The 23,737-nt window shown below is 47.8% G+C and overlaps 1 protein-coding gene across 1 annotated transcript in view; it reads right to left on the bottom strand.

Moving 5' to 3' along the window:
• Window positions 1-15,638: 15,638 nt before the first annotated feature.
• The window catches only part of RYBP (RING1 and YY1 binding protein), a 73,478-nt gene continuing 65,379 nt past the window's right edge, over window positions 15,639-23,737 (bottom strand). The window contains exons 3-5 of the mRNA XM_070455665.1: window positions 20,261-20,437; window positions 20,068-20,166; window positions 15,639-19,653 (exon numbers count right to left, since the gene is read on the bottom strand). Of these exons, the coding sequence (XP_070311766.1) occupies window positions 19,401-19,653; window positions 20,068-20,166; window positions 20,261-20,437 (529 nt within the window). The 3' untranslated portion in view covers window positions 15,639-19,400. The remainder of the gene's footprint in view (window positions 19,654-20,067; window positions 20,167-20,260; window positions 20,438-23,737) is intronic.

Genomic DNA, 23,737 nt, shown 5'->3' with positions numbered 1-23,737 from the left:
TCAGTCTCAGAGTCACGGAGAGGGCTGGACAAAGTGCTCAATCGAAGCTGAAAAAATAAAAGGCGCTGGGAGCTGAGAGTCTGTCCCTTCGGTCCCAAACCTGCTTCCTCATTTGCAAAATGGTCTTAACCTTACCCTGGGGCTCATTGCAATGAGGAAATGAGCACTTAGCCTGGTGGCTGCCACCTTACACAATTCTACGAGGTGCTATTCACATTCTACATGATCAGCCACAGACTCTGCAGCTCTTCACGGCGACCCTGACTGCTCGCAATAAGGACTCATAAATAGGAGCCATTTGTCTTTCCCTGAGAGAGAAAAACAAAGAAGAAAATAAGCCTTAAATACCAAGGGCGTGCTAAGGGCTAAGTTAAGGACAGGGGAGGGAATGAGAAAGGACTAGAGGACTCTCAGACATCGAGGGTGAGCCCAGGGCACAGAAGGCGCCGGCTGGGGCCGCTCCAGGCAGAAGCGAAGGCCTGTGAAAGACCCGGGGGTGGGAGAGGGGAGCGCCTGGGGGCACCCGGACCCGGCTAGCTATCGGAGCCAGAGTGCAGAACCAGGGTGATGGGGCAGGGGAAGCAGCCCTAGGTCTGGGGCTGGGGGCGGTCGAGGCAAAGTGAAGACCTCCCACTCGGGGCTCCCAGGAACACCTAGGGGAGAGAGGGATCCCTTCACCATGTCCAGGGCAGAAGGCAGTCTCTGAGCAGCTCTTCCAATTCTACAGCGCCTCAGGCAGGGGTTATCCCTGTTCCTTTTACAAAAGAAGAAACGAGCCACTTCCTAGATTTGTTTCCTTTGGCTGTTGTTAGAAATGGCCACAAACATATTATCTTAACATTTCTGGAGAGCTGAGTTTCAAAGAAAATTGAGGTATCAGGAGAACTGAGCTCCTTCCGACGTCTTTAGCCGAGAAACTTGTTTTTCCTAATTTCTAGAGGCCGCTACCTCCCCTGGTTTGTGGCCCTACCTTTGATCAGGGGACCTCTTGCTTCCTTTTTCGTGTGGTCTTCTAGCCCTCCAATCCCCTGCCTCCCTCTTAATAAAGGCCTCTGTGATTACACTGGATTCACCTGGGTCATCTCCCATCTCAAATTCCTTACGTTAATCACATCTGAAAGTCCTTCTAGCCTCAGGGCCTTTGCACTTGCTTTTTTCATTGCTTGGAATGAATGCCTTTCCCCCAGAAATCCATAAGGCTTATTCCTTCAACCTCTTCAAGTGCTCAAACCCACATCCTGGTACTCCTCATTCTTCTGCCCTGCCTCACTTTTCTCCATTCCACTCATCACCAACTGGTGTATTAGAACTTCATGTATTTCTTTCTTGTCTCCCCCAACTAGAATGTTAACTGCACAAAGACTGGGTCTTTTGTCTGCCTTGTTCACTGCCGTGTTCTCAGCAGCAACAGTAACGCCGAATGGGGCAACTGAAGTACAGAGACGTAAAGTCACTTGCCTAAGATCACCCAGCCACTGGGCAGCAAAGCTAGCGATCTGAACCTAGGTGGGTCTGACTCCCATATGTTCACAGCTTCGCTCAAGGACGCCGGTCAGCCTCTGAAAATGCACTTATGTGGATACCAGGCAATCAGGTCCTGCCCTCTGCCTTCTCCTGGCTGATGATGGGGTAATGGCAGTGCTGCTGGTTGACTCACCCTAGGAAATAACGAGAGGAATAAAAATAGTTTCTGTTGGCCCAGGGCATTAGATTTCACAACAGACTGAATGTGCCGTGAGAGCAGGGAGCATGCCTCTTTCACTTGGCATTGTGTAATCTGTGCCAGCCAATGCCCAGCCCATTGTTGGTGCTCAAGAAATCTTTGCTGTGAGGATTGGCCCTCACTTAACTGCATAGAGAAGACATGCTCTGTATCTTAAGTATCTATATGCAATGTGTGTGTGTGTGTGTGTGTGTGTGTGTATCTGTATCGATCTATCCATCCATCTGTCTTCTCTTTCTCTGGGTTTGGGGATCATCCATTTCTCTGCCCTGAGGTCCTGGCCACACACTCTGCCTCTCTGCGCATCCCTCTTGCCTCTGCTTCCTTGAGTTTCACAACAGGGTCCCCCCCAGAGAGGGACCTCAAGAGGAGCTCCGCCCTCCCCTGAAGTACCTGTTCTCTGAGCTCAGTGTCCGCGGTAACGACCCCAACAACAGGAGGAAGCGTGGCAGGAAAGGTCCGGCATGAGCCTCCTTACCTCTCCTCTCGAGCTGTTCCCCCAGGATCAGCCAGAAGCTGAATGAGCTCAGACTCTCCCCAAAACTTTTCTGTCTCACCTCCCTCTTCTCCAGCCAGAATGCTCAAGAAAAACAGAAAAGTTACCTTTCTGCATAGTTTCCTTCCTACCAAGCCAGAAAAAGAAGTCTCAAAATCACCCACGGTGGGAGAGGGAAGAAAAGCCACGGGAAGGTGTAAACAAGGATTGTGTCATTAAACCCCATCTGCGGCCCAGAGGGGCAGCACGGTGGCAGCTGTGGCTGCAAAGATATCTCCCCAAAGGGGACAGAGAGTGACAGGAGGAGCAGCTGCGCTGGCCAAGGCAGGAGGTGAGGAGGTGGGGATGTGAGGCCATAGTGACGAGCAGGGAGGAAAATTTGCAGAATGTCAGCCCAACTGAAGAGGAGGCTCTAATCCATGGCACTGCTGGATTCATGCAATTCCATATGCAAGCATTTCAATCAGCCGCCAAAGCAATGTGAGGACCAGCATGTGTATAACGCTACTGACCCCACGCTTTCAGGTCGTTTCTTTACACATCCAACCACCGTGGTTCAATGAGATAAGAGAGCAGCCACTGGTGTGTGGTCACCATGCGTCCAGCTCCGACCGCAAGCCTGGGTTCTACGCTCAGTACTTTCTGTCCATGAATACTCAGAAATATCACAAATGTCTCTTTGAGGTAAGCTGTGCCTACTCTACAGATGAGAACGCTGAGAACGCCAAAGGTTAAGTCACTCACTCAGGGCCACGGTGCTCTTCTCATTTTAGACTTGGTCCCCCAGCAACAGGAATCAGCAAACCACTGACTGCAGTTCAGTCCAAGTGCTGCCCAATTTTATAAAGTATTATTGGAACACAGCCACACCAGGTTGCTTACAAATTACTTCTGGGTACTTTTGGGCTACACAATAGCAGAGCTGATTAGTCAAGACAGAGATTTGATGGCCCCCAAAGCCCAAAATATTTACTATCTGAACATTTACAGGGAAAGGTTGCCCTGTCATGTTTTCTGCCCATTCTCCAAAGGGAACCTTCAAAAATCTAATTCAAGGCATGGCACAATCTATTTGAAATCTTTGGAATAAAATCCAAATTTCCCCCTACAGCTGACAGGACCAGAAGGACTTGGCACCTGCTAACCTCCTTCCCTTTCACCCCCATAGATCACATTCCAACCCACTGGACACTTTCCATTTATCTGATGGCTGGGCTCTTTCTAACCTCAGGACCTTTGCACATGCTATTCCTTTGTCTGGAATGCTTTCCCCCAGTTTTAAGTCTCAGCTCAAATTCCATTTCCTCTGCAAGGCCTCCCCTGTGGTTAAGCTCCATCTCCACACACAGTCTGTTTCCTTTCTGGCAGCAATAATAGCTTGTCATCATTTTATCGACAGGTTCACTTTTACCCTCTCTTTGCCCTAGGTTGCCAGCCCTATGAGGGCTGGACTGTATCTGGGTGGTTCACTGTTCTCTCCACTGCCAACAGGTGATGCACGAATGTTAGAGACAGCAACACAGACATGTGGGCATCCAGGCCTGCGGGACCCGAGCCACATTCCTCATGCAGGTGCTCCTTTCTTCCTTCCCACAGACATTCAGAAATGTCTACGCTCCCAACGCAAGGGGCCCGAGTTTGATCCCTGATCGGGGAACTAGATCCCACGTGCTGCAACTAAGATCCCACTAGATCCCACAAATAAAGACCCCACATGCCGCAACTAAGACCTAAACCAAAAAGAGAAATTTTTTTTTAAAGAAAACAAAGTGATACTCATAGAAGTCTGCAGAGGGACTAGGCCACTCCAGAGAAGTGGACAAACAGATTCCTTCCCTCAGTGAAGTCCCCAGGGGCCAAATCCTCCCAGTCAAACACCCTTCTCCTTGTATGGAACTGCTGGCCAGCGAAGGGAGTCCCATGGTGGCTGCTTGCGAGTAGCCCTCCCCAGGAGTCTACCGTTCCTCTCTCAGACTCCATCAAATGTCCCCAAGGATGTCACCCCTGAGAGACGCTGGGACACAGCTGGGCTTCCCTGGAGAAGGTGACATGCAGGACTGGGGTTGATGCTCCATGGATTCCAGACCCCCAGGTATCATAGGTTGATCTGGGACCACCAAAGAGAGTCCTAACCTCCGGAACCTTGGGGGAGAGGGTCTTTGCAGATATAACCAAGGCACTCAAGATGGGCCCACCCTAAATTTCCAGGCTAGGTGCTCAATCCTGTGACCAATATCCCTTCTAAGAGACAGCAGACAAGACATAGACACAGAGAAGGCCACGTGAAGACAGAGGCAGAGACTGGAATGATGTGGCCACGTGCCCCTGCACGCCTGGAGCCCCCAAGAGCTGAGAGAGATGAGAAAGGACCTTCCCATGGAGCCTTTCAAGGGAGTGTGCCCCTGCCCACACCATGATGTCAGGTATTAGTCCCCAGAACTGTGAGAGAAGACAGTTCGGTCGCTGTAAGTCAGCCAAGTTGTGGTTAATCTGTTATGACACCCACGGAAACTAATATACCTGGGAAGGGTGTGCTCATTTCTTGCTTCAACCCACAAAGAATCACAGGCGATTTTGCTGGCAGGGGTGCAGGGTCTGAGTCACCCAGCACTGTTTGAATCCAGGCACCCAGGTTCCACGTGACTGCTGCTTCCACCTCCACACACATGCCACCCCTCATCCTTTAGTATTTATCTTCAAACCGACCTAATGTTGTCCTACTCCAGTGGATTTCCAAAGAGAACTTGATCTCTGAGTGGGGAGAAAGTGCACTGCTGGCTATACATTCACTCCAAAATTTTATCTCCTGGTTCAGTCAACCAAACATTTATGAAGCGCTGACTATGTGCCAGGCAGTATTTAAGGCTCTAGAAACGCAGTTGGGACAAAGCAGACAGGCACTCTTCTCCTGTGGACCCGGCTTTGTCCTGTGGAAGGAGCAGGGGGATCACTGTCCAAATGAATACAAAGCTGCTAAAATTAAAAACACTCCCTGGCATGTGCCCTAAAATCGAGTGACTGCCACGTGGGCATGTGCTGAGAAAGTCCCACACCTCCCCTCCCAGGGAAGGAGCTGAGGGTGGGGAGCAGGGCGTGGCGGAGAGCAAGGTTTGGATTCTGGGCATGCCACCTCCTGGCTCTAGCAGAAACCCCCGGAGAGCCTCCATCTTCCCTCCACCAAAGCAGGAGGAGCTCCCAGGGTCCCTGGTTCCCATTTCCAAGAGCCTGTGATCCTGGAAAGGGAGGAGGCTCCCCCAGGGCGCAGAGCCTGGCTGGCCTGTGGGACTGGGACAGCAGTATTTCCAAGGTGCTGAGACCTCTGGGTTGGGAGGACGGGCGAGGGGGAGGTTCTGGAAGAGAAGGTGCAGGCCTGCCAGAGCTCAGAGCCCGTGCCAACCCCATCCTCCTGCGGGCGACAGGAAGGGCTGTCGTGTGACTTGTGGGATCTGCGGACAAACAAGCTGTGAGTCTGGATCCCGGCCCAGGGAGGACAGGAAGCCCGCTTCTGAATCCTCTGGTTATAGTAAATAAACATCGACCATTCACTGAGTACCTACAACTTGCCAAACCCAGAAAACCTGTTTTAGTTTAGCAGCACAACAGTCATCAAAGAGAGTACTACTATGCCCATTATACAGATGAGGAGGCTGAGGCTCAACCAGGGCATACAGCTCTCAGGCGCCAGGCAAGGTTCTGAACCCAAGGCTGGTCTTAGTCATCTCTTTCTACCACCTTCAGCTCTACTTCTGAACTATTGTTAAGGAGTTTTCAGTGGCAAGATCCAATTCAAACTGGCTTAAGCCCACTTCCATTCCTCCAAAGACTTTACTGCAGAATTTTAGGGCTTTCAGGTACAGCTGGATCCAGATGTTCAATGTTCTCACAACTCTTTCTCATCCTTTGGCCTTGTATTCCTCAGTATTAGCTTCACCTTACGGTCCCAGAGGTACAAAGATGGACTACCCAAGTCTTCAGGCTTCTACTCTGCTTCACAAAATTTCTGGATATGTGAGACTCTAATAGTTCTAGCACAAGAAAGAGAAATCCATTTTTGACCTATGGGAATACTGTATCCCCTTAACCAGACGACTGGTTCCAGTTTGGTAATGTGACCCAAGCTGGGCCTACTCAGGCCTTATACAGGTTTTCTCTTTTTGTTTTGTTTTTGCCTTGAGTTCCTTGAAATCGCAAGTCAACATACTTATTTTAATCACTCATCAGATAAAAATAAAACAAAGATGAGAGAACAGCAGTTGCAGCATTTCCTGCAACTTTGGTCCATGAGAAAGAGCCACGGCAGGAAGAAAAATCCACAATTCCATTAAGTGTGAACACACTGAACTCCCACGCTTCCTCTCCATCAGAAATTTACTGTGAGGTGGGATTTCCAGGCCAATGGACAAACCAAGCTTGATCGGGCCTTCTTTAGGCTCTGCCTTTGGGGGCCTCCTGTCTCCAGCCCTGCAGTGTGAGCCTTAGAATGAAATAACGTTTCTTGTGAAGCGATGGCATTAATAGCTGAGTAGTAGCTAGTTCAGGGCTTGCCGGGCAACAGGTGCAGAGTTATAGACTCCGTGCGGGGTCTCACTGTGATCTCAGTGCATCCCGCCGGGGCTGCTGCACTTTTTATCCCAGGTAAGGAAACTGAGGCTCGGGACTTCAACTGACATGCCTACATCCCACAGTCAGTCGGGCACAGCTCCAGTGTTGGAACTCAGCCCTGATTCCAAAGCTTGTGCCCCTGGTCCCTACGTTAGGCTGCACTTCATGGTCCTGGGTACCCAGTCCCGGGTCCACTTCAAGGAGAGATGGATCCAAGGCTGTAGCTCCTCCAAGCCCCTTCCTGGCCACATCCAGGCAGGAGATTCACCGAGCCAGAGCAAAATTCCCGTCCCAGGCAGGCCTCTGAGGCAGGCTGCCTTCTCCACCAATAAAGGGCCCTGAAATAAGAGGCTGCAGGCCTGCCTCCCACTTGGGGTGACCTCTTCACAGCTGTGCGGCTCAGGCACTCACTAATCTCCCGAAGCCTCAGTTTCCCCATCTGTAAAAGTTTTCCCATCCCACACTTGGCTCAGTGGTTTCCAAACAGTTTCAGGCAAGGACAGCATCAGTAAACGAGCATGCAGACCCCTTATGTGAAAAACTGCTGAAAGAGTGGCTGTTCCAGAAAACTAAGGCCTGGGTCCTGGCTCTCGTAAGTCTTCAGGGAAGCTGTGTGCACTTCATTCTACCAGCTCAGCCCTATGGCCCCTCAGAGCTCTACTGCTCTGCGCGTCTCAGATCCTACACACGCCCCACCCTGCACCCCCACCCCCTTATAGAGAAAGAGTTTTCTTCCCAGATGGGTTCATCAAGACCCTTGGGGTACAAGTGATGAAAACTCAACTCAAGCCAAGTTAGGCCAAAACAGAACCATAGGTACAGGGTCCTCAGATCCTTCTTCAGCTTTTCTCAAATTTGGCCCTCTCTGGCTTTAAAGGTTTCTTGACTTTCCACAGTCCTAGGGAAATTACGAATGCCTTCCTTTAGCCTGTCTTTCCCCAAGGGGCCCGGTCCCTGGTTCTCACTCCCATCTCATTTGAAGCCTTTCTCTCCCTCCTCCGGGCCTTTGCACATTCCGTGTCCACCAAGAACTTCCCCACGTTCTTCCTTAAGCGACTTATTCTCACCATTCACGCCTTAGCTCAAGTATCACCTCTTCAGAGAGGCCTTTCCTGTCCACTCCAACTTCAGTAGCCCCTAACCTCTCACCATCACCTGGCCTGGTCTCATTTCCCTATCCTAGTTCGGAACGACCTTCTTATCTATGTGCTCCCGTGCCTGCTGTCTATCTCCCCATTAGAAAGTCCATTGCATAGGGCTTGGCGTTGCTCACGGCAGTACCCCTGACCTCTGGCACTGCGCAGGCCGTGGACAAGCACTCCATAAATAGCGGTGGAATGCACAAGCACATGATAGACAGCAACTCTTCACGCTTTATCAAGTCCAGACTCCTCTGCCTCCAATTCAACATCTCACCACCAACCAGACCTTCCTGCTCCTCTCAGAGGGAAGCCACACCCCCCCCCCCCCCCCCCAGCAAGCTCCACAGGCCAGTCCATCCTTCACCCCTTCCCCCACACACCCACCCGCCCATTGCCACTTCCTGCCACTTCTAACCCTCATCTCTCAAAGTCAACCGCCTCTCCCTGTCTCTACCGCCGTCCTCCAGGCCCAGGTCCCATCTCTCTCCTTGGGACACCAGTGGCAGCTTTGCCATGGTCTCTCCCAGAATCCCTTCTTGCCCAGTCCAACCCAATGCCCTCAGCACAACTTTGATTCTGTCACCCTCTGCTGAAAAACTACCAATAGCGTCATCCAGGACACTAAAAGGAAGCTCAGCTGCCTTCCCATGGACCATGGGCTCTACAGAAACTGCCTCCAGGAGCTCATCCTTGCCCTCTTGCCCTATCTTTCTGCTCCAGCCCCAGGATCGCAGGACCCCTATCTTCACAGAGCACTCAGCAGGGTTGTTCACACACTTCTGCCTCCTGCGTGTTTGTCAGGGCAGATATCTCACCCAGCTCTGCAGGCTCAGCCCAGCCTTGCTCCTGGCATTTAGTGCTGCTTAATAAACATTAGTAAATGCATGGATGAATCAATGCAGTTGAGTACCTAGTATCTGTCAGACATGAAGTTAAAAATAGAAATATTTTATTTTCTAACAATCTTTCAAAGTAAGCACTACTATGTTTGATTGACACATGAATGCATGAACAAATGAATGAATGAATGAAAAAACTTTTAAACGAGGGCAGGGCCACAATCCAAAAGTGTACAGAAGCCAGGAGGGAATGTACGTAATGATGTGTGCTGAGTCGCTTCAGTCGTGTCTAACTCTGCTACACTGTGGACTGTAGCCCGCCAGGCTCCTCCGTCAATGGGATTCTCCAGGCAAGAATAGTGGAGTGGGTTGCTGTGCCCTCTTCCCAGCCCAGGGATCAAACCCAAGTCGCTTGCTTGTATCTCCTGCATTGGTACGCAGGTTCTTTATCACTATAAGTACCTGTGAAGCCCGTACTTATAGGCACCCAGTGGATGGACAGCACCATGGCAAATGAAGTGGTTAGGGGTTGAACTGTGTCCCCTCAAAATCCACAAGTTGAAACCCTAACCCCCAGGACCTCAGAATGTGACCTTATTGGGAAACAGAGTCTTTGCAGATGTAGTTAAAGTGAAGTTGTTAGGGTGGGCCCTAATCCACTATGACTGGTTTCATCATGAATAGGGGACACTGGGACAGAGGCTGACACACACCGAGGGAAGACGATACAGACAGACACGGCAATTCAGCCACCGACAAAGCAATGAGACAGGCCTGGGACAGGCCCTGCCCTCACAGCTCTAGAAGAAACCCTGTCAACACCTTGACCTTGGACTTCCAGCCCCAGGAATTGTGAGGTATCTGTTGTTAAGCCACCCAGTCTGGGGCACTTTATTATGGCAGCTCTAGAAAACTAATACACGGACAGCCTCACACCCCACAGTGTTTTTCAACTCCTCTGGGTCCCATAAGACTTGTCCAGGGGCTGCATTCTGCCCAGGAGGGCACAGCTGGCCACCCCTGCACCCTCGCGGGTTCCCGGAGCACACCATCCACAGGGGGGGAGTTGGCTCCGGGGGAAGCTGGGGTCAAAGTGGGAATTCAATTATGGTTTGGAGACGAGTCTGCGAGGTCGCTTAATTAATCAAGGGCAGAGCCTGTAACCAAGGCCCCAGGCTCCAGGAGCTGTGTGGCAGCCCCCACACAGAGCCAGGCCAGGCCCAGCCTCTTTATCAAGTACAGGAGAAAACCCAAATTCAAGGCAAGAGATGGACTGGATCAGTTGAGACATGCTTCTCGACTGACACCCCAGCCTACGGTTATCAATACTCTATAAAGCATGTTGGAACTGCTGTTTACAAGTATCTGTTAATTATTAAAATGGAATCTATTTCCCCCCCTCCATCTAGTTGAGAAATCTCATGTTACACAGAAAGGTTAATTACAAACCGACTTCCAAGAACCCTTTGTTGGAAGCTTCTGTTTCATTTTCTCCAAGATGAATCCTTGAACTCCATATTTGGGAATGCAGACACAGGCTGGCTTAGCAAAATCGTTTCCTCATTCTAGCAGCCCCCAGCTCTAGCCAACCTCTCAGATGGCCTGATGCAGCTAGGATTAACCAGAAACCACTTCAAACCACCCCCCCACACACACCATCTAAAATGTGGTTTTGTTGCTTTTTCCGTTGAGACCGAAGACCACCATGTTTTCCACATGTTGTCCTGGTTGCAAAAGTAAGAGGGTCTCGAGTTCTGGGACCACAATGAGAGACATACAATATTCCAGTGGCTGCACCAATTAGGTCCATTTGCCCCCAGCCTTGGGGAAGGTAAGTGGCCTATTACTTGGTAGGTAATGCATGCCACATGGCATTCCTCAGCCTCGAGGAAGCCGGAGAGGACTCATTTTCCTAGCAAGCACTGGAACTGCGCAGTAGAGAGCAGGCCCCCGGCACCAAGGCCTGTCCCCTTCCCCACCATCACCTGTACCAGTGGGCATCCCTGCTCGCCAAAACTCCACTGTAGGCTTCCCAGAATTCAGTTCTTTATAGCCATGCTTGGAAACCTTGTACATCTCTCTCTCTCTGTAGCTGACTCTCGAACAACATAGCTTAAACTACTCAGGTAGTTCACCTACACTCAGAATTTTTTCAATAAATACTATCAATACAACACTACACGATTTGTAGCTGGTTGAATCTTCGATTGGTTGAATCCACAGATGCAGAACCACAGATATTAATACAAAGGGATAACTGTGAGTTACACTTGGATTTTTGGAGAAGGGGGGAGCAGAGGATGAGATGATTAGATAGCATCACCAACTAAATGGACACGAATCTGAGCAAGCTCTGGAAGATAGTGGAGGACAGAGGAGTCTGGCATGCTGCAGTGCATGGGGTTGCAGAGTCGGACACAACTGAGCGACTGAACCACAACTAACCCTCCTATGCTGTCAAGGGTCAACTGTTTATCTCCTATTGGTTCTTTCCCTCTGGAGAACCCTAACTAATACACAATGGCTTAAATAAAAGAGAAGTTTCTGTCTCACCTGTGAGGTCCGGAGCTGCACAGGGCATCCAGACTGCTATCTTTCAACTCTTATTATCCTTACTGTGTAGCTTCCATCCTTAGGGTGATCCGATAGGCTGAGATGACTGCATTGCAGCCACCACATTCAAGTCCCAAGCTGGAAGCTTGAGGAATCAAGCAAAGCTAAAGGATGTTTGCCTCCCTTCCATCATTCAAGGATGTGAAGAGTCACTACCGGGTGACTGGGAGATGTCATTGTTCTTAAATTCACATACGGCCCTTCTGATCAGACAGACCTGGGCTGAGGCTGGCTGTGCCCTTTGTGACACTGGGCGAAGGCTGTCAAGATGTAAAGACAGTTCTGCCTGTGTGTGGCCCACAGCAATGGTTTAGTGGAGACCACATCAGACTGTCATTTCCTGGGTAGACTCCTTTCGGGCAGAGTTCAGAGTGGACAGAAGTGAAGGTACACATGCTGCAGCCAGCCATCCAAACATAGACAGGAAATAAAATGTTAAGTCTTTCAACACGGGCAGAGGCTGGCCACCCTCTCGGCTCATCCCACAGGGCCTGATGCTCCGTGGGACGCAAGAAGCAGAGCTAGTGGCCCTGGACTGGGAGAGCCTGTTCTCCAAGAGAATCCTAAGTTGAAGCCAGAACCTCCACGTGGGGAGGAGCGGGTTAAGAGGGGTGAGGATATAGCTAGTCTCTGTCCTGGAACTGTGGCCTTTACTATCAAACAGCAGCAGAGTCAGTGCTGGGCTTTGTGAGGGGCACGGCTTCATGGCGGGAGATGCGGGCGAAGAACAGAAGCGGGTTATGGGCAGGCCATTACGTGGTTGAGTGGCAGGCTTTTTAGAGGTGCTCAGGAGCGTCTGTGAGAGAAGGCCCCTGGTTCTACCTGCCGACTGCCAGAGACGAGAAAATGCCTGTAGTAGGGCCTTGGAGCCCACACCTTGTCAAATACCTATTTACCACCTCCTCCATCCTCTCTTCAAACTAGGCTTCATGTGGTTGAAGGGCAGGAAAATAGCAGGCTTCCTGGAACTTTTCAACAGAAGCACTCATCAAGGCAGCGGAGTACACTGAGAACTGAAGTTTCTTTGAGATCCTGTGTTCTATTGTTGAAATTCACGTTGAAGTAGCATTTCATGCCCCCTCTCCGTGATTCCAGAATTTTGTCTTGTTTTTTTCGCTCCTCAGGCATGCCAGGTGGCCCGCCTCCTCCCCTCGCCCCCTCCAGCCACACCAGCCCTTCCCAGGCAGCAGCCACGGAGGGTCCCCGGGCGCAGGCAGAGCGGGTCTCACGCTGGGCTCCCCAGCCAGCCGGGCACACCTCCCTCAAGCGGCAGCCGACTCTATTAAGCACAATCTTCAGATGTCCGGGTCGCAGGGCGGTGGGGATTTTCACAGGCACTGAAGTGGATGGTCACGTTGAGAGGCTGCCAGCATCTCACCTGCTGTCAGGAAGAAAGGCTTCTGGTGTCCAGGGAGTCAAGAATGACTCACTTAAGCAGGAGTGTCACTAAGATGAGAGGGGATTCAAGAGCGCAGCTGACAGAAGAGCGCGCTGTTAAATCCTCCCGGAAAGTGAGGCCAAGCCCGCAGGGTGTGGAGCCGGCCCCCTGCCATGACCACACCGCTGGCACGCCGACACTCCGGGAGGATTTTCCGGCTACAGTTACGAGCGCCAGGACTTTCCCTCTTCTGCGGTGGAGCTGCCTTACAGCTCTGAATGGCCCTATCTCTGTGACTGATTGGAACCTGAAAGTGAAAGGAGAAATGCCCTTGCAAAGCTACTGTGGTTTCAAATGTGGCCTCCACGGTGGGAAGTGGCAGACAGATTAGATAGATAAGGAAATATTTAAAAACAAGATAAGACAATCACAAAACAAAACAAAACAAAACCCTTCGCATTCATTCCCAGTGAAGCAGTAGAATGAACATGCAGGAAAATTTTGCTGTTACTAGAAACATAGCAAATTAGCAATGAATGGGCCACTGGCCCATGACACTTGGGAGCAGAGAACAGGGCAGGAGCGGTCTGCTTCAGAGGTGAGGAAAATGAGCCTGGGGAGACTGACTTGCCCAAGGTCACCCAGTCAGGTGGAGGTGCGAGTCTCACCCCGTTCTGGCTCCAAAGGTTTGTCCTGTTCTTCCCGGCATCACATCCGCTTGGTGTTCTGCCCTGTCATCTGAGTCTCGGAGGTCAGCAGAACCGGTGCAGCAGCCTGGGCAAGTTCTGGTCCAGCTCCGTGGCGTCTGGCATTTAAAGGGACAGTGTCCCGTGGGCCTCCTCCTCCTGTCCCGTGCTGAGCTGTTGAAGAGTTGGTGTGTTGGATATTTCATTCTCTTCCTCCCTGACTCCTTCAAGCCTCTCAACTGCTTTCTGCTTGGAATTCCTACGGCTCCAGGAAGCGCTCCACAGCGGAAGAGTTGATTAAAAATGGCCTTGTAGGGTTCCCCAATTGTCTCGGGTAGGGCTGATGCAGGGCAGGAAGGGCAAAGGCACTTACCTCCCACAGACGTGAGAGGCCTGGAGATTTCTGAGTCTGAATTCAGCTGAAGAGTACTGTGATCGATTTGTGATGCCTGGCACGAGCGAGGCAGGGAAACCAGGTGTGCACGTCTAGATTAAAAACAGCTGCAGGAATGGGCCACTCTCAGCCTATGCCCTTTCTCCACATAATCAGTCCTCCTTGCAATCTTTCAGAACCACACCAGGTGCATAACTAGGCACTGGATGCCCCACAGCAGACTGCCACCCTAGCCTTGCAGTTAACGCCCGGAGAGAAGGCAGGGTGACCAAGCAGAACACAACAGCTTTCACTCCAGATTTCAGTCCCTTTCTCTCTCCAGACAAGGCCAATGATTTTTTCTAGAAAAATCAGAGCCTTTCCTTGCAGCATTCAGTGGTTCATATCTACTGTAACAGCTCAGGCTGCCAGATGAAGACTCACCTTTCCTGACAAGCACCAGTAAGGGTGGCCAGTTTAGAACCTGGCTTCTCTTAATGATTAGCAAGCAAGACTGATCAAGAATTTTTACGCCTAACATACCAGTAGCTCTGAAGCTTTCCTTGCTATGATTTTCAAGTTTCAGAGGAGCTCTACAGAACTGCTGGGAGGTCAGGGATGAGAAAGATGCAGGGCCTCACTGACAGCTCTTTCCTTGTCCTCACTGCTCTGGGGAAGGGGCTGGCCGATTCCCATGTTACTGGACAATGAATGCAGAACTTTTCAGCTGAAGACATCATCCTACCCTCCACCAAGATTAACTCATCAAGAGCTTCCTACCACGGTGGTGTTAATACATTGGCCATGGTATTCCTCAGTAGGGGTGTCTAGACATGCGTTATTGAGGCTGGTGTTTAGCTAAAGACACAGGAAAGACTTCACCTTCCTTCTCATCTTCACAACTTGAAGGCATTCACTAAAAGACATCCCTGCACTTCCATGGTAGGAACCAGCCTTCAGCTGTATGCCTTCATCTATTATGGGAGGCAGCCTCTAGCTTCCCCAAAGATTAGTGCCAGTGTGGGGACCCATAAAGACTCCTCAGGTACCAAGGAAAGCTGAGAGTCAGGGTACAGCCAGCCCATCGCCTGAGGGCCCTGGGAAACATCAGAGTCACTATCTGTTCCCTGTTCTTCAATCCGTCCAGATTCTTTCCAAGATTCTTGAAGAGCCAAGCTCGGGCTATGACCCAGTACTGGAAGACAAAAGGGAATGAAGTTTGCTAAGTTCTCTTTTACCAGGACAAACCAATTTTCATATTACGATCCTGCACCATTTACACTCTTCCCATTTGCTAGACTAAGAAGTGTAATTGGGTGAATCTTAAAACTGTTCTAAGTGGTTTCCACATCTTTGGAAGTGACGACCTCCCTAGCACTGGGCAAGATGCTGGCTTTATGCAGCTTTTAGGTTTGACACTATTTCCTTTACATGAGGGTCACAGTTAACCTGCAGTTAGCTGCAGTTGGCCAGAAATGGGTTCTTTCCAGGATTCTTCAGTTCTTCAGGCACTGAATTAACCAGTTACCCATCATCTTCACTTCCTTCATTAAATCATCACTGCCTACCTCAAAGGACTCCTTTAGAGACACTCATTTGCTTTCTTCCAAAATTTGGGCATTCTTTGGTTCCACTGTTTTCTGCTGCAGCTCTGAGCCATGTACTGAGATACCCAAAACTCCAGCATCTGAGTTCTCCTGAAATACTACGTAAGTGAAAAATCTGAGTACAAAAAGTAACCTCCTACTTGCTAATGTCTACACAGACAAAAATAAAGATTTCAGTGTAAATTTTACTATTTTATTTGTGAAAAAACTACAAGCAGAATTCATAAATAGACATTTCTATTTAAAGCAGGAAAACGATAAAGTGGCTTCTAATAACATAGTCGTGCACATGCCAGTAACAGGAATATATTAACATCTTTTATTTGCTAGACAAAGAGAAGTGTCCAATATAAATTTCCCCCAAACATTTAAGACCTGTGAATTTCTGACCAGTTCACAAAACCACCGACACTTTAGCATGAAGAAAAAAACAAATCTAACAGACTGTCAGCTCTAAAGACATTACAGAGCAGAACTTCCAAAAGCGTTATACAAGCTGTCTTTCTGAGCAAATGAAAAATATAGCTCGTATAATACATTAACAAAAATTCACAAGATAAGATTATGTTTTGACATACTTAACAAGCATTCTCTATTTGTCTCCAACAAACAAAGCTAAGGAAATAATGTAACCATCTTTACACAGTAAATTAAGGTTACAAGTCATACACAAGAACAGAACTGCTTGCGCATTAAAAACTGTTCAGCTCCATTGTCTTACTCTAAATGTCGGCTCTTAAACCATTTTCGGTTACATACAAGCAAAGGTTATTATATATCAGCAATTAATAAATTTTCAATAATTTAAGATATGGTAGCTTAAAAAAGTAGACTGAGAATGGTCTTGATAAGGCAGGTGAAACATCTTAGTGGAACTAAACTCACAGAAGCTTCTGCTAATGTTTTAAATGTCCAGATTAAAACTGAAAGATTTTGATTGAAAATATTTTGCGGTTATCAGGATGTCTTTACCTTTTTTTTCCCCCTTTTTTTGAACTGCATGACTCAAGCAGAGCAGGTTGGGTAAGCTCTGTGTGTGCGTGCACACGCACGAGTGTGAAAGATCGTGTGGTATTAAAACAAATGGAAACTTGCAAGCATTAACACTGTGCTTTTGTTTTGTTTTTATAACCTGCTTACTGTGCCGTTGAATACCAAGTATTTCTGGTCCTCTTTCAATATATATCTTTCATCATCTACACTAGTGTTTTTACACGCTGCCTACTAATTGTAGGGTAAACTGCAAAAGCAGAAGTTACAGGAATTCCATTTCCAGAATACATGCCTGAGGGATGTCATCCATTTCGGAAATTAAAAGTCTAAAGTACCTATCGCTTCACTATCATAACACAATACACAACAGCAGCCAAAGGCCGGGCCCAAAAACATCTGATTGCTGAGAGCACTCTCACCGTGAGCTGCAGTTCCTACCAAACTGGCAATGTTATCATCTCACCAGTTCTAAAGCGATCCTCCCTTCCTTCACCCCTCCCTATTTTTTATTCTTAAATTTATCACGGAGGCAGAACTGAAAAACCAAGACATTGGCAATGAATTAGCAGCCTCTGAGTAGCTGGTTAATCAGCTTTTTCCACTAGTCTAGGGGTCCAATCACTTTACATGAAACTAATTTTGCAAAAGTACACAGTGTTTCTGAACAAAGTGCATACCAACACTTACTGGTTCCAAAAGCAGTGCAACCCATATGAGTTTGGTGGCATTTAAATTTTTTTAAAAAGTTAATTAAAAAACTTAGCAATTCCTTACATCTCTGGAAAATAAATATGGCTGACTAATTTACCCTCCCTGAGACCCTTAATAAAAGGAATATTAAAACTTTAGAAGGAATGTCTTTGCAATACCCCACTAATATTAAAATGTGGATTTAAAATTCATAGTCAAATCACTATGTATTATATATTCTGATGCTTATAGAAAGCATCTGATTTCCTTTGGTTCATTAATAAATACTTTAAAAATGTATTTAAAAAGGTAAGTATAGCTTGCATCCCAGATACAAGCACTATTTTTTAAAAAGAGGGGAAACATTGTCCATGCATTTGAGAAGAGGACCATAGCAACAAATGGCACTGCTTTATCATCTATACCTTTGAGAACAGAATTTAAATGATGGTACATCAGTGACTACAGAATAGTTTTAATGTAAATGTGAAAGGAGCCTTTCCTGTTGGCTACTCAAATCAAGCTGTTAATTTTTCTCTTTATTCGTTGCCTCCATACACAGAAGTTACTTCTATTCTTATGCAAAACCAGGTTTTTCACACCAAAATGCAGCGTTTCATCACTAATCTGCTGCCCTCCCAGGTCGAATAAAGGAAGGTGACATCAAGTTCCCATGCTTGAAATGACTCTCAAGTCTACAAACTCTGCGAATATGAATGTAAGAGTCGGACAGAAGAGAGATCCTAAATCCAAACAAAGCAAAACAGAACGTTTTTATAAAATGAGGAAGGGTGGATTCATATTAGTGGTCTTTTACACATTTTTTATTTTTGCAAGGCATTAAAAAAGAAAGTGAGAAGAATCATTTTTAAAAAGAGTTTTACTCAAGCTGTCTTTGTGTTGAGGAAGTAAAAGCTCATAGGCTCACAGGAAGTAGGAGCTTTCCCTGCAACTCTAGCTGCCCGCCCTTCAACCATTTCTTCACCACTTGCATTCCTTCCCACAGCAGGGAGCTGAGACACATCATGGAACTGAAAAGCTCCATGTCGGGACTGGATGTGCTGGTTGATAACCTCTGTTCAGTCAAACAACAAGACTAGACTTTAAGAAAGGAAAAGAATTCTCACTGAATGGTAAGGGAAACAAGGGGCTGTAAAGCAAACAAAGTTCAATTAAACAAAACACCGTGTGTGAAGTGGAAACAGGGATTTGCTTCTTGTATGGACCAAAAAGTACAGGTTAGACAGTCTGAATGCTAAAACTAAGAGACAGTTTATCAATTTACCTCAGACATGAGTAGAGGTCTGGAAAATGGATGGAATTCGAGTTAAAGAATACCATATTTTGATGAGTGCCTATGTAAGAAGAGCAAAGTGAACATGTAACCGTAATTTACACGAATACTTGGCATTCTGGAGCTAGTTTAGTTACTTTCGAATGATCAAAGCCCTCCCAACTAAACCACTTGTGATTTGTCAGTCATTCCACCACAAATGCAGGCTATCTGGAGCAGTCTTTAAATTTGAGATCACATTGTTTAAAAAATATATATTTTCGTATCATCCAGTACTTTTTAGACAGATGAGAGAGTCAAGTTCCCACGTGGGTTGGAACATACTTCATGTAAGACTGATTTTAATTTAATTTCAGCACTTTCATAGAAGGGACTGTCCCAGATCTGTAACTGTTCAAAGTTGTATTCACTTCACAGTGTATCAAGCACCAGCGTTGCCATGGATTGGTTTCAAATAACCTTTTATATATAATTTTATATTTATATATATAGTTATATCAAAACTGATAGTACATAGTATAACTGGAAGAAAGAACTAAACTTAAAAGGATATGCTGAAAGGATGGAGTCTGTGAACACAATAAATAAAAGTTCCCTCCCCCTCCCACCCTGCCCTCCCCCAACAAAACAAAAACAAAAAACCAGTTGTAATGTACATGGAAAATTGTGCACAGCAGATTTTTTTTTTTTTTATAAAAAGTAGATTCAGGAGCACATCCAATTATAAATGATTGTTAGGAAAATCATATAAAACAATGGAATACATAAAAGTGTCAAGAGTAAATCGTCAGGGTGCGAAATCCCTTGGTGGCCAGATGCCCATGGCAAGCAGAAATTATCCTGGCAGCATCACTAAGAGGTCGATGTCCACAGAAGATTTTCCAAGGGGTGCAAGCGGCATGGGCAGGTGGAGGATGTGAATTTCATACCCTGATTCATAGTTTTCACAATTCCATGTGCAACTTCAGAAAGATTCGTCATTTACTGCTGACATGTCGCCCTTCGGCGTGGAGGAGCGGGAGGAGCCCTTGTCTGTGCTCTCCGACCCCGAGCTGCTCTGGTTCTGCTGTTCGGACCCTGCACTGGAGGTCACTGTGGACGAGGATGTGGAGGAGGAGCGAGTCTTTTCCTTAAAGTCTGTGATAATGACGGTGACGTTGCCCACAGTCACTGCCAGCTGCTGTGCGGTGCTCCGGTCCACGTTCTTCAGCCGGGGCCTGAAAGCAACACCAAGGGGAAGAGCCTGTCAAATCAGGTCTGCGTGCAAAGGACGTCAGTTCCAATGTCACACACACACACTTCATGACACTGTGGCCAATGACTCTAAACCGCCAGCACGGACACCAATGCTTACTCCCAAATCTGCTGAAAAGCTCAGCAAGCATGGAGACCATGATCAGTTAGCAAAGCTTTGGACCACTGCGAAATTAAAATCAATTTCTTTCTCCTGTTTTGGTCTCAATGTTAAAATAGCTCATATATATGTGCATGTATTTTGAAAGTTAACAGTCCCACCCCAGCTCTTCATCCCACCCCTTAGCCTACAAACCCACAGGCACAAACCATCCCCGACTCTTGACTATGAGCAGCCAAGTCCGGGCAGTGATGTATTTCAGTCTAGTTTCAGATACCTTGAGGTGTGATTCGTTTCACTGGTCTTTGTTGTAGCATTTGCAGACTGTATACTGTTCACTTCGCTAGGAGGATCTTTCAGAATATCAGACTTTGGTCTAAATGGGGAGATAGAAAAAGAGGGATTTAAAAGATATCTTTGATTTGCCTGCAAAATAACACAGCACTGTACTGGGTTACTCAAGACCTTACTTTGTTTTCTTGTTGGTGTTTTTCTTGGTAACACTAGGACTAATTTCTTTATCTTTCTCAGGCTTCTCTTTGTCTTGCTTTTCAACTTTCTCCTTCTTCTCCTTTTTAGGGGGTGGTGGAGTGGCATACTGTTGGGCCACTTGCTGTGCCACCAGCTGAGAATTGATCCGAGGTTTTCTACAACATTCAAGAAAAGAGGCCTCATTATTTGCTTTATAAATATTTCTTTGATTTTTAAAATTTTGGTCTCATAATGTTTAGGTATTTTATTACTGGTATCTGGCAACTCAAAACTAAATTATATGATGTTATTTCTACATTATTATTTCTAGGTAGTATGGTTAAGTCCATAAAACTTTTCCTCTTTCAAATCCACTCTCTGTACACCTTTAATGACATAGACACATGTGCTCAAACAAATACACACATCCCTGTGCAGTCAAGGCTTTTAGCCAATAAAACATGATTGCTTCCAAGAGTGCTGAGAACACTACTTCTTTTGAGTTGTCAAGATTATACTGACTGACAGCTTTCAAATACTGCTGCTGCAGAGGGTTAATCTCATTTTATTAAATGGACACTGGTAATCTCTTGGAAAGAGAATGAAATTAGAAGTGTGACATTCACTCCTCAATCTAATCATTCCGACTTGGTCTGCTCCCCTGCAGTTCTGTGACTGGCACCCCCAACAACACATAGCAATAGAAGGTAACTGTGGTTCATATGAGCTCCCAGGGGGGTGAACACTGAAAATCACTAAAAAAAAAATCTTAGAAAAGGGATACATTCATTGTGCCATCAACCATTATGTGTGTGCCAGTCTCCAACTGACACTGGCTTTTAGCACTATTGTTTACAAAGTCTAAATGGTGCCAAGTGTTTCTCACAACGCATGACCATTCAGACCCAAACGGCAAAAGGAGAAAGGAACGCTTAGCACACAATGTTAATTTCAAAGACAGCAGCATCTAGACCGACATTTACAATATAATAAACTCTCCAAGTATAAGGTGTGACGGTGAAAGTCAGTCATGTCCGACTCTTTGTGACCCCAAGGACCCTAAAGCCCATGGCATTCTCCAGGCCAGAATACTGGAGTGGGTAGCCTTTCCCTTCTCCATGGGGTCTCCCCAACCCAGGCCTCCCACTCTGCAGGCGGATTCTTTGTGCCAGCTGAGCCACGAGGCAGCGCAAGGTAGGACGCATGTACCTACATGAGGGTCACTAAAGAGGTGAGGCAACTGCCGGCCACCGTCTGACAACCCCCGCAGACCCCATGTCCCAGTCTGCTCGCCACGGCGGAGGCACCGGCCGAAGAAAAGTAACTGGACAGATGAGGTCTGGTTCATCCATGAAAGAGCCAGTGGTAGAGGAACGCAAATGGAAGGAAAAAATAAAAAACAAACCTAGGAAAAACAAAAAATAATCAGGCCATTTTATTTAAAAAAAAAAAAAAGCAGCAACAGCTGCTAGAAGAGGACATGCTGCCTGAAACCCCTCTTGGGAGAGGGTGTGACGTGGCTGAGAAGGGGGGACACCGCCTCCTCCACAACTTCATCAGGCCGGCCTGCTTGGGGAAGCCCCTGGCTTTTGTCTGAGTGTCTCGGTGCTGGCTCTGCAGGAAACTGATGAACAAAGCATCAATCCCAGGGCACATCTCCTGTGTTCTCCAGCAAACAGGCCATGGTAGTGGACGGCACACAACGAAAACCCGTCACAGCTAAGAGTCACCGCAGGCTGGACCACAACCACACACAGCCTGCCTCACCTGCCACCGAGCAAAGGACTGAGTCAAACACAGATGTGCAGTGCCTCGGAGACAAAGCAAGGAGGTACTTGAGCTAAGGCCCTGCCCTCTCAAGGGAAAGGTAACTTTCCTTCTTCAGAGGTTTGCTTCCGTGGTGGCTCAGACAGTGAAGAATCTGTCTGCAATGCAGGAGACCCAGGTTCGAGCCCTGGGTCAGGAAGATCATCTGGAGAAGGGGATGCATCCACTTCACTATTCTTGCCTGGGAAATTCCATGGACAGAGGAGCCTGGCGGGCTACTACAATCCGCAGGGTCACAAAGAGTCAGACGCTTACTTAAGGCAGCAGCAGTCTATTCTACTCCTTCAAAGAGGAAGCAGATCTGTTAATACTTAAGAGAGAAGATAATCACCGCTACAAGCCATTTCACAAGTACTCACCAGGGACACAAACAGATCAGATCAGTTTGTCTACAGGGATTACCAGACAGCTTAAATCAGAGTAAGAAAACAAAACAGAACTGTCTTACACTAACCAATACTCAAAATGAAATAACTTAATCAGAGTTAAGCTAAATACATACAAAAACCTACCATGGTGGAGAATTTCATTTAAGCTAGTATGTATGCTTCACGACACAGAATGACGAGAGGACAACAGGACAGCAGCCCAAGGCCACCTTCAACAGACACTCCATGGTGCACCAAACCCTCGCCCCGAGGAACCCCGAGCCTCGTCCACCAGGCCTGCCCAATTTGAGTTACGGGGGGCCTGTCTCACTCTAGGCACATCCTGTGAAGTTCTACAATGCTACTTACCACACCACTATGTAACTATCAATCAAATGTACACTCCTGAATGGCATGACTGCATCTTAATCATCTTTGTTACTATGGCATTCAGCACAGTACCAGGTACCCAATAAAATTACCTCCTGGTTGAATGAAGAATAAACAAACGCTGCAGAGAAAGACAAAGTAAGATAAGGACTGAGAAAAGAGCCCAGGCTCTGGTGATCAGGAGGTCACTGCTGATTTTTAGAAGAACAGTCCCAGTGAGATTGGGACTGCAAAAGTGAAGGGACGACAGGACGTCGGAGGAATAACCTAGGGGTGGCCAGTAAGAACTGGAGAGATGTCGCGGTGAGATAAGGACGGTTCTGCCACTACAGAGGGGTCAGCACGGCTGGAGGAGACTTCCACAGGAAAGGGAGGCTGAAGTCGCATGTGCTGTAGGGCGAGGAGCACGGAAGGCGGCCAGACCGCAGTGCCAGCCACGGGAGAGGGGAGACAGCGGACAGTCAACAGCAGCGCTGGCGGAGGCACGGTCTTCTGAGACCGGGAAGGGATGCCAGGTCCTGGGAGGTTATGGACAGAACATGGAAATGAGAAATCAGAGCAGAGATCCTGAAACCATGGACATCAGAAGTGGTGCCTAGGTTGGTCAGCAGCTGGAACTGCCAGAGCAGAGAGCTAGGAATAGGCAGAGATGAAAGGAAGTCACCCTTGTCTCACAAACAGCCCTTTACGCCAGGCGCCTGGTGTGCCTGAGGGCAGCTCCCCAGCACCTGGACCCCACTCCCCGGCAGCGCGCCCAGGCCAAAGGCACACCGGACACAGGCGACAGGCCCGGGGCCTGGCTCGCGCTCCTCCCACGGACGACCACCCTAACACCTCAGCAGGCAACCCCTGAGAATGCTTCAGCGCATGTGCCACAATCCGGTACCCAAA

Source organism: Odocoileus virginianus, chromosome 26, assembly GCF_023699985.2.
Source record: "Odocoileus virginianus isolate 20LAN1187 ecotype Illinois chromosome 26, Ovbor_1.2, whole genome shotgun sequence".
NCBI classification, from domain to species: Eukaryota; Metazoa; Chordata; class Mammalia; order Artiodactyla; family Cervidae; genus Odocoileus; species Odocoileus virginianus.
The sequence above is the reverse complement of the archived record's forward strand: the minus strand, read 5'-3'. Positions and strand labels throughout refer to the sequence as shown.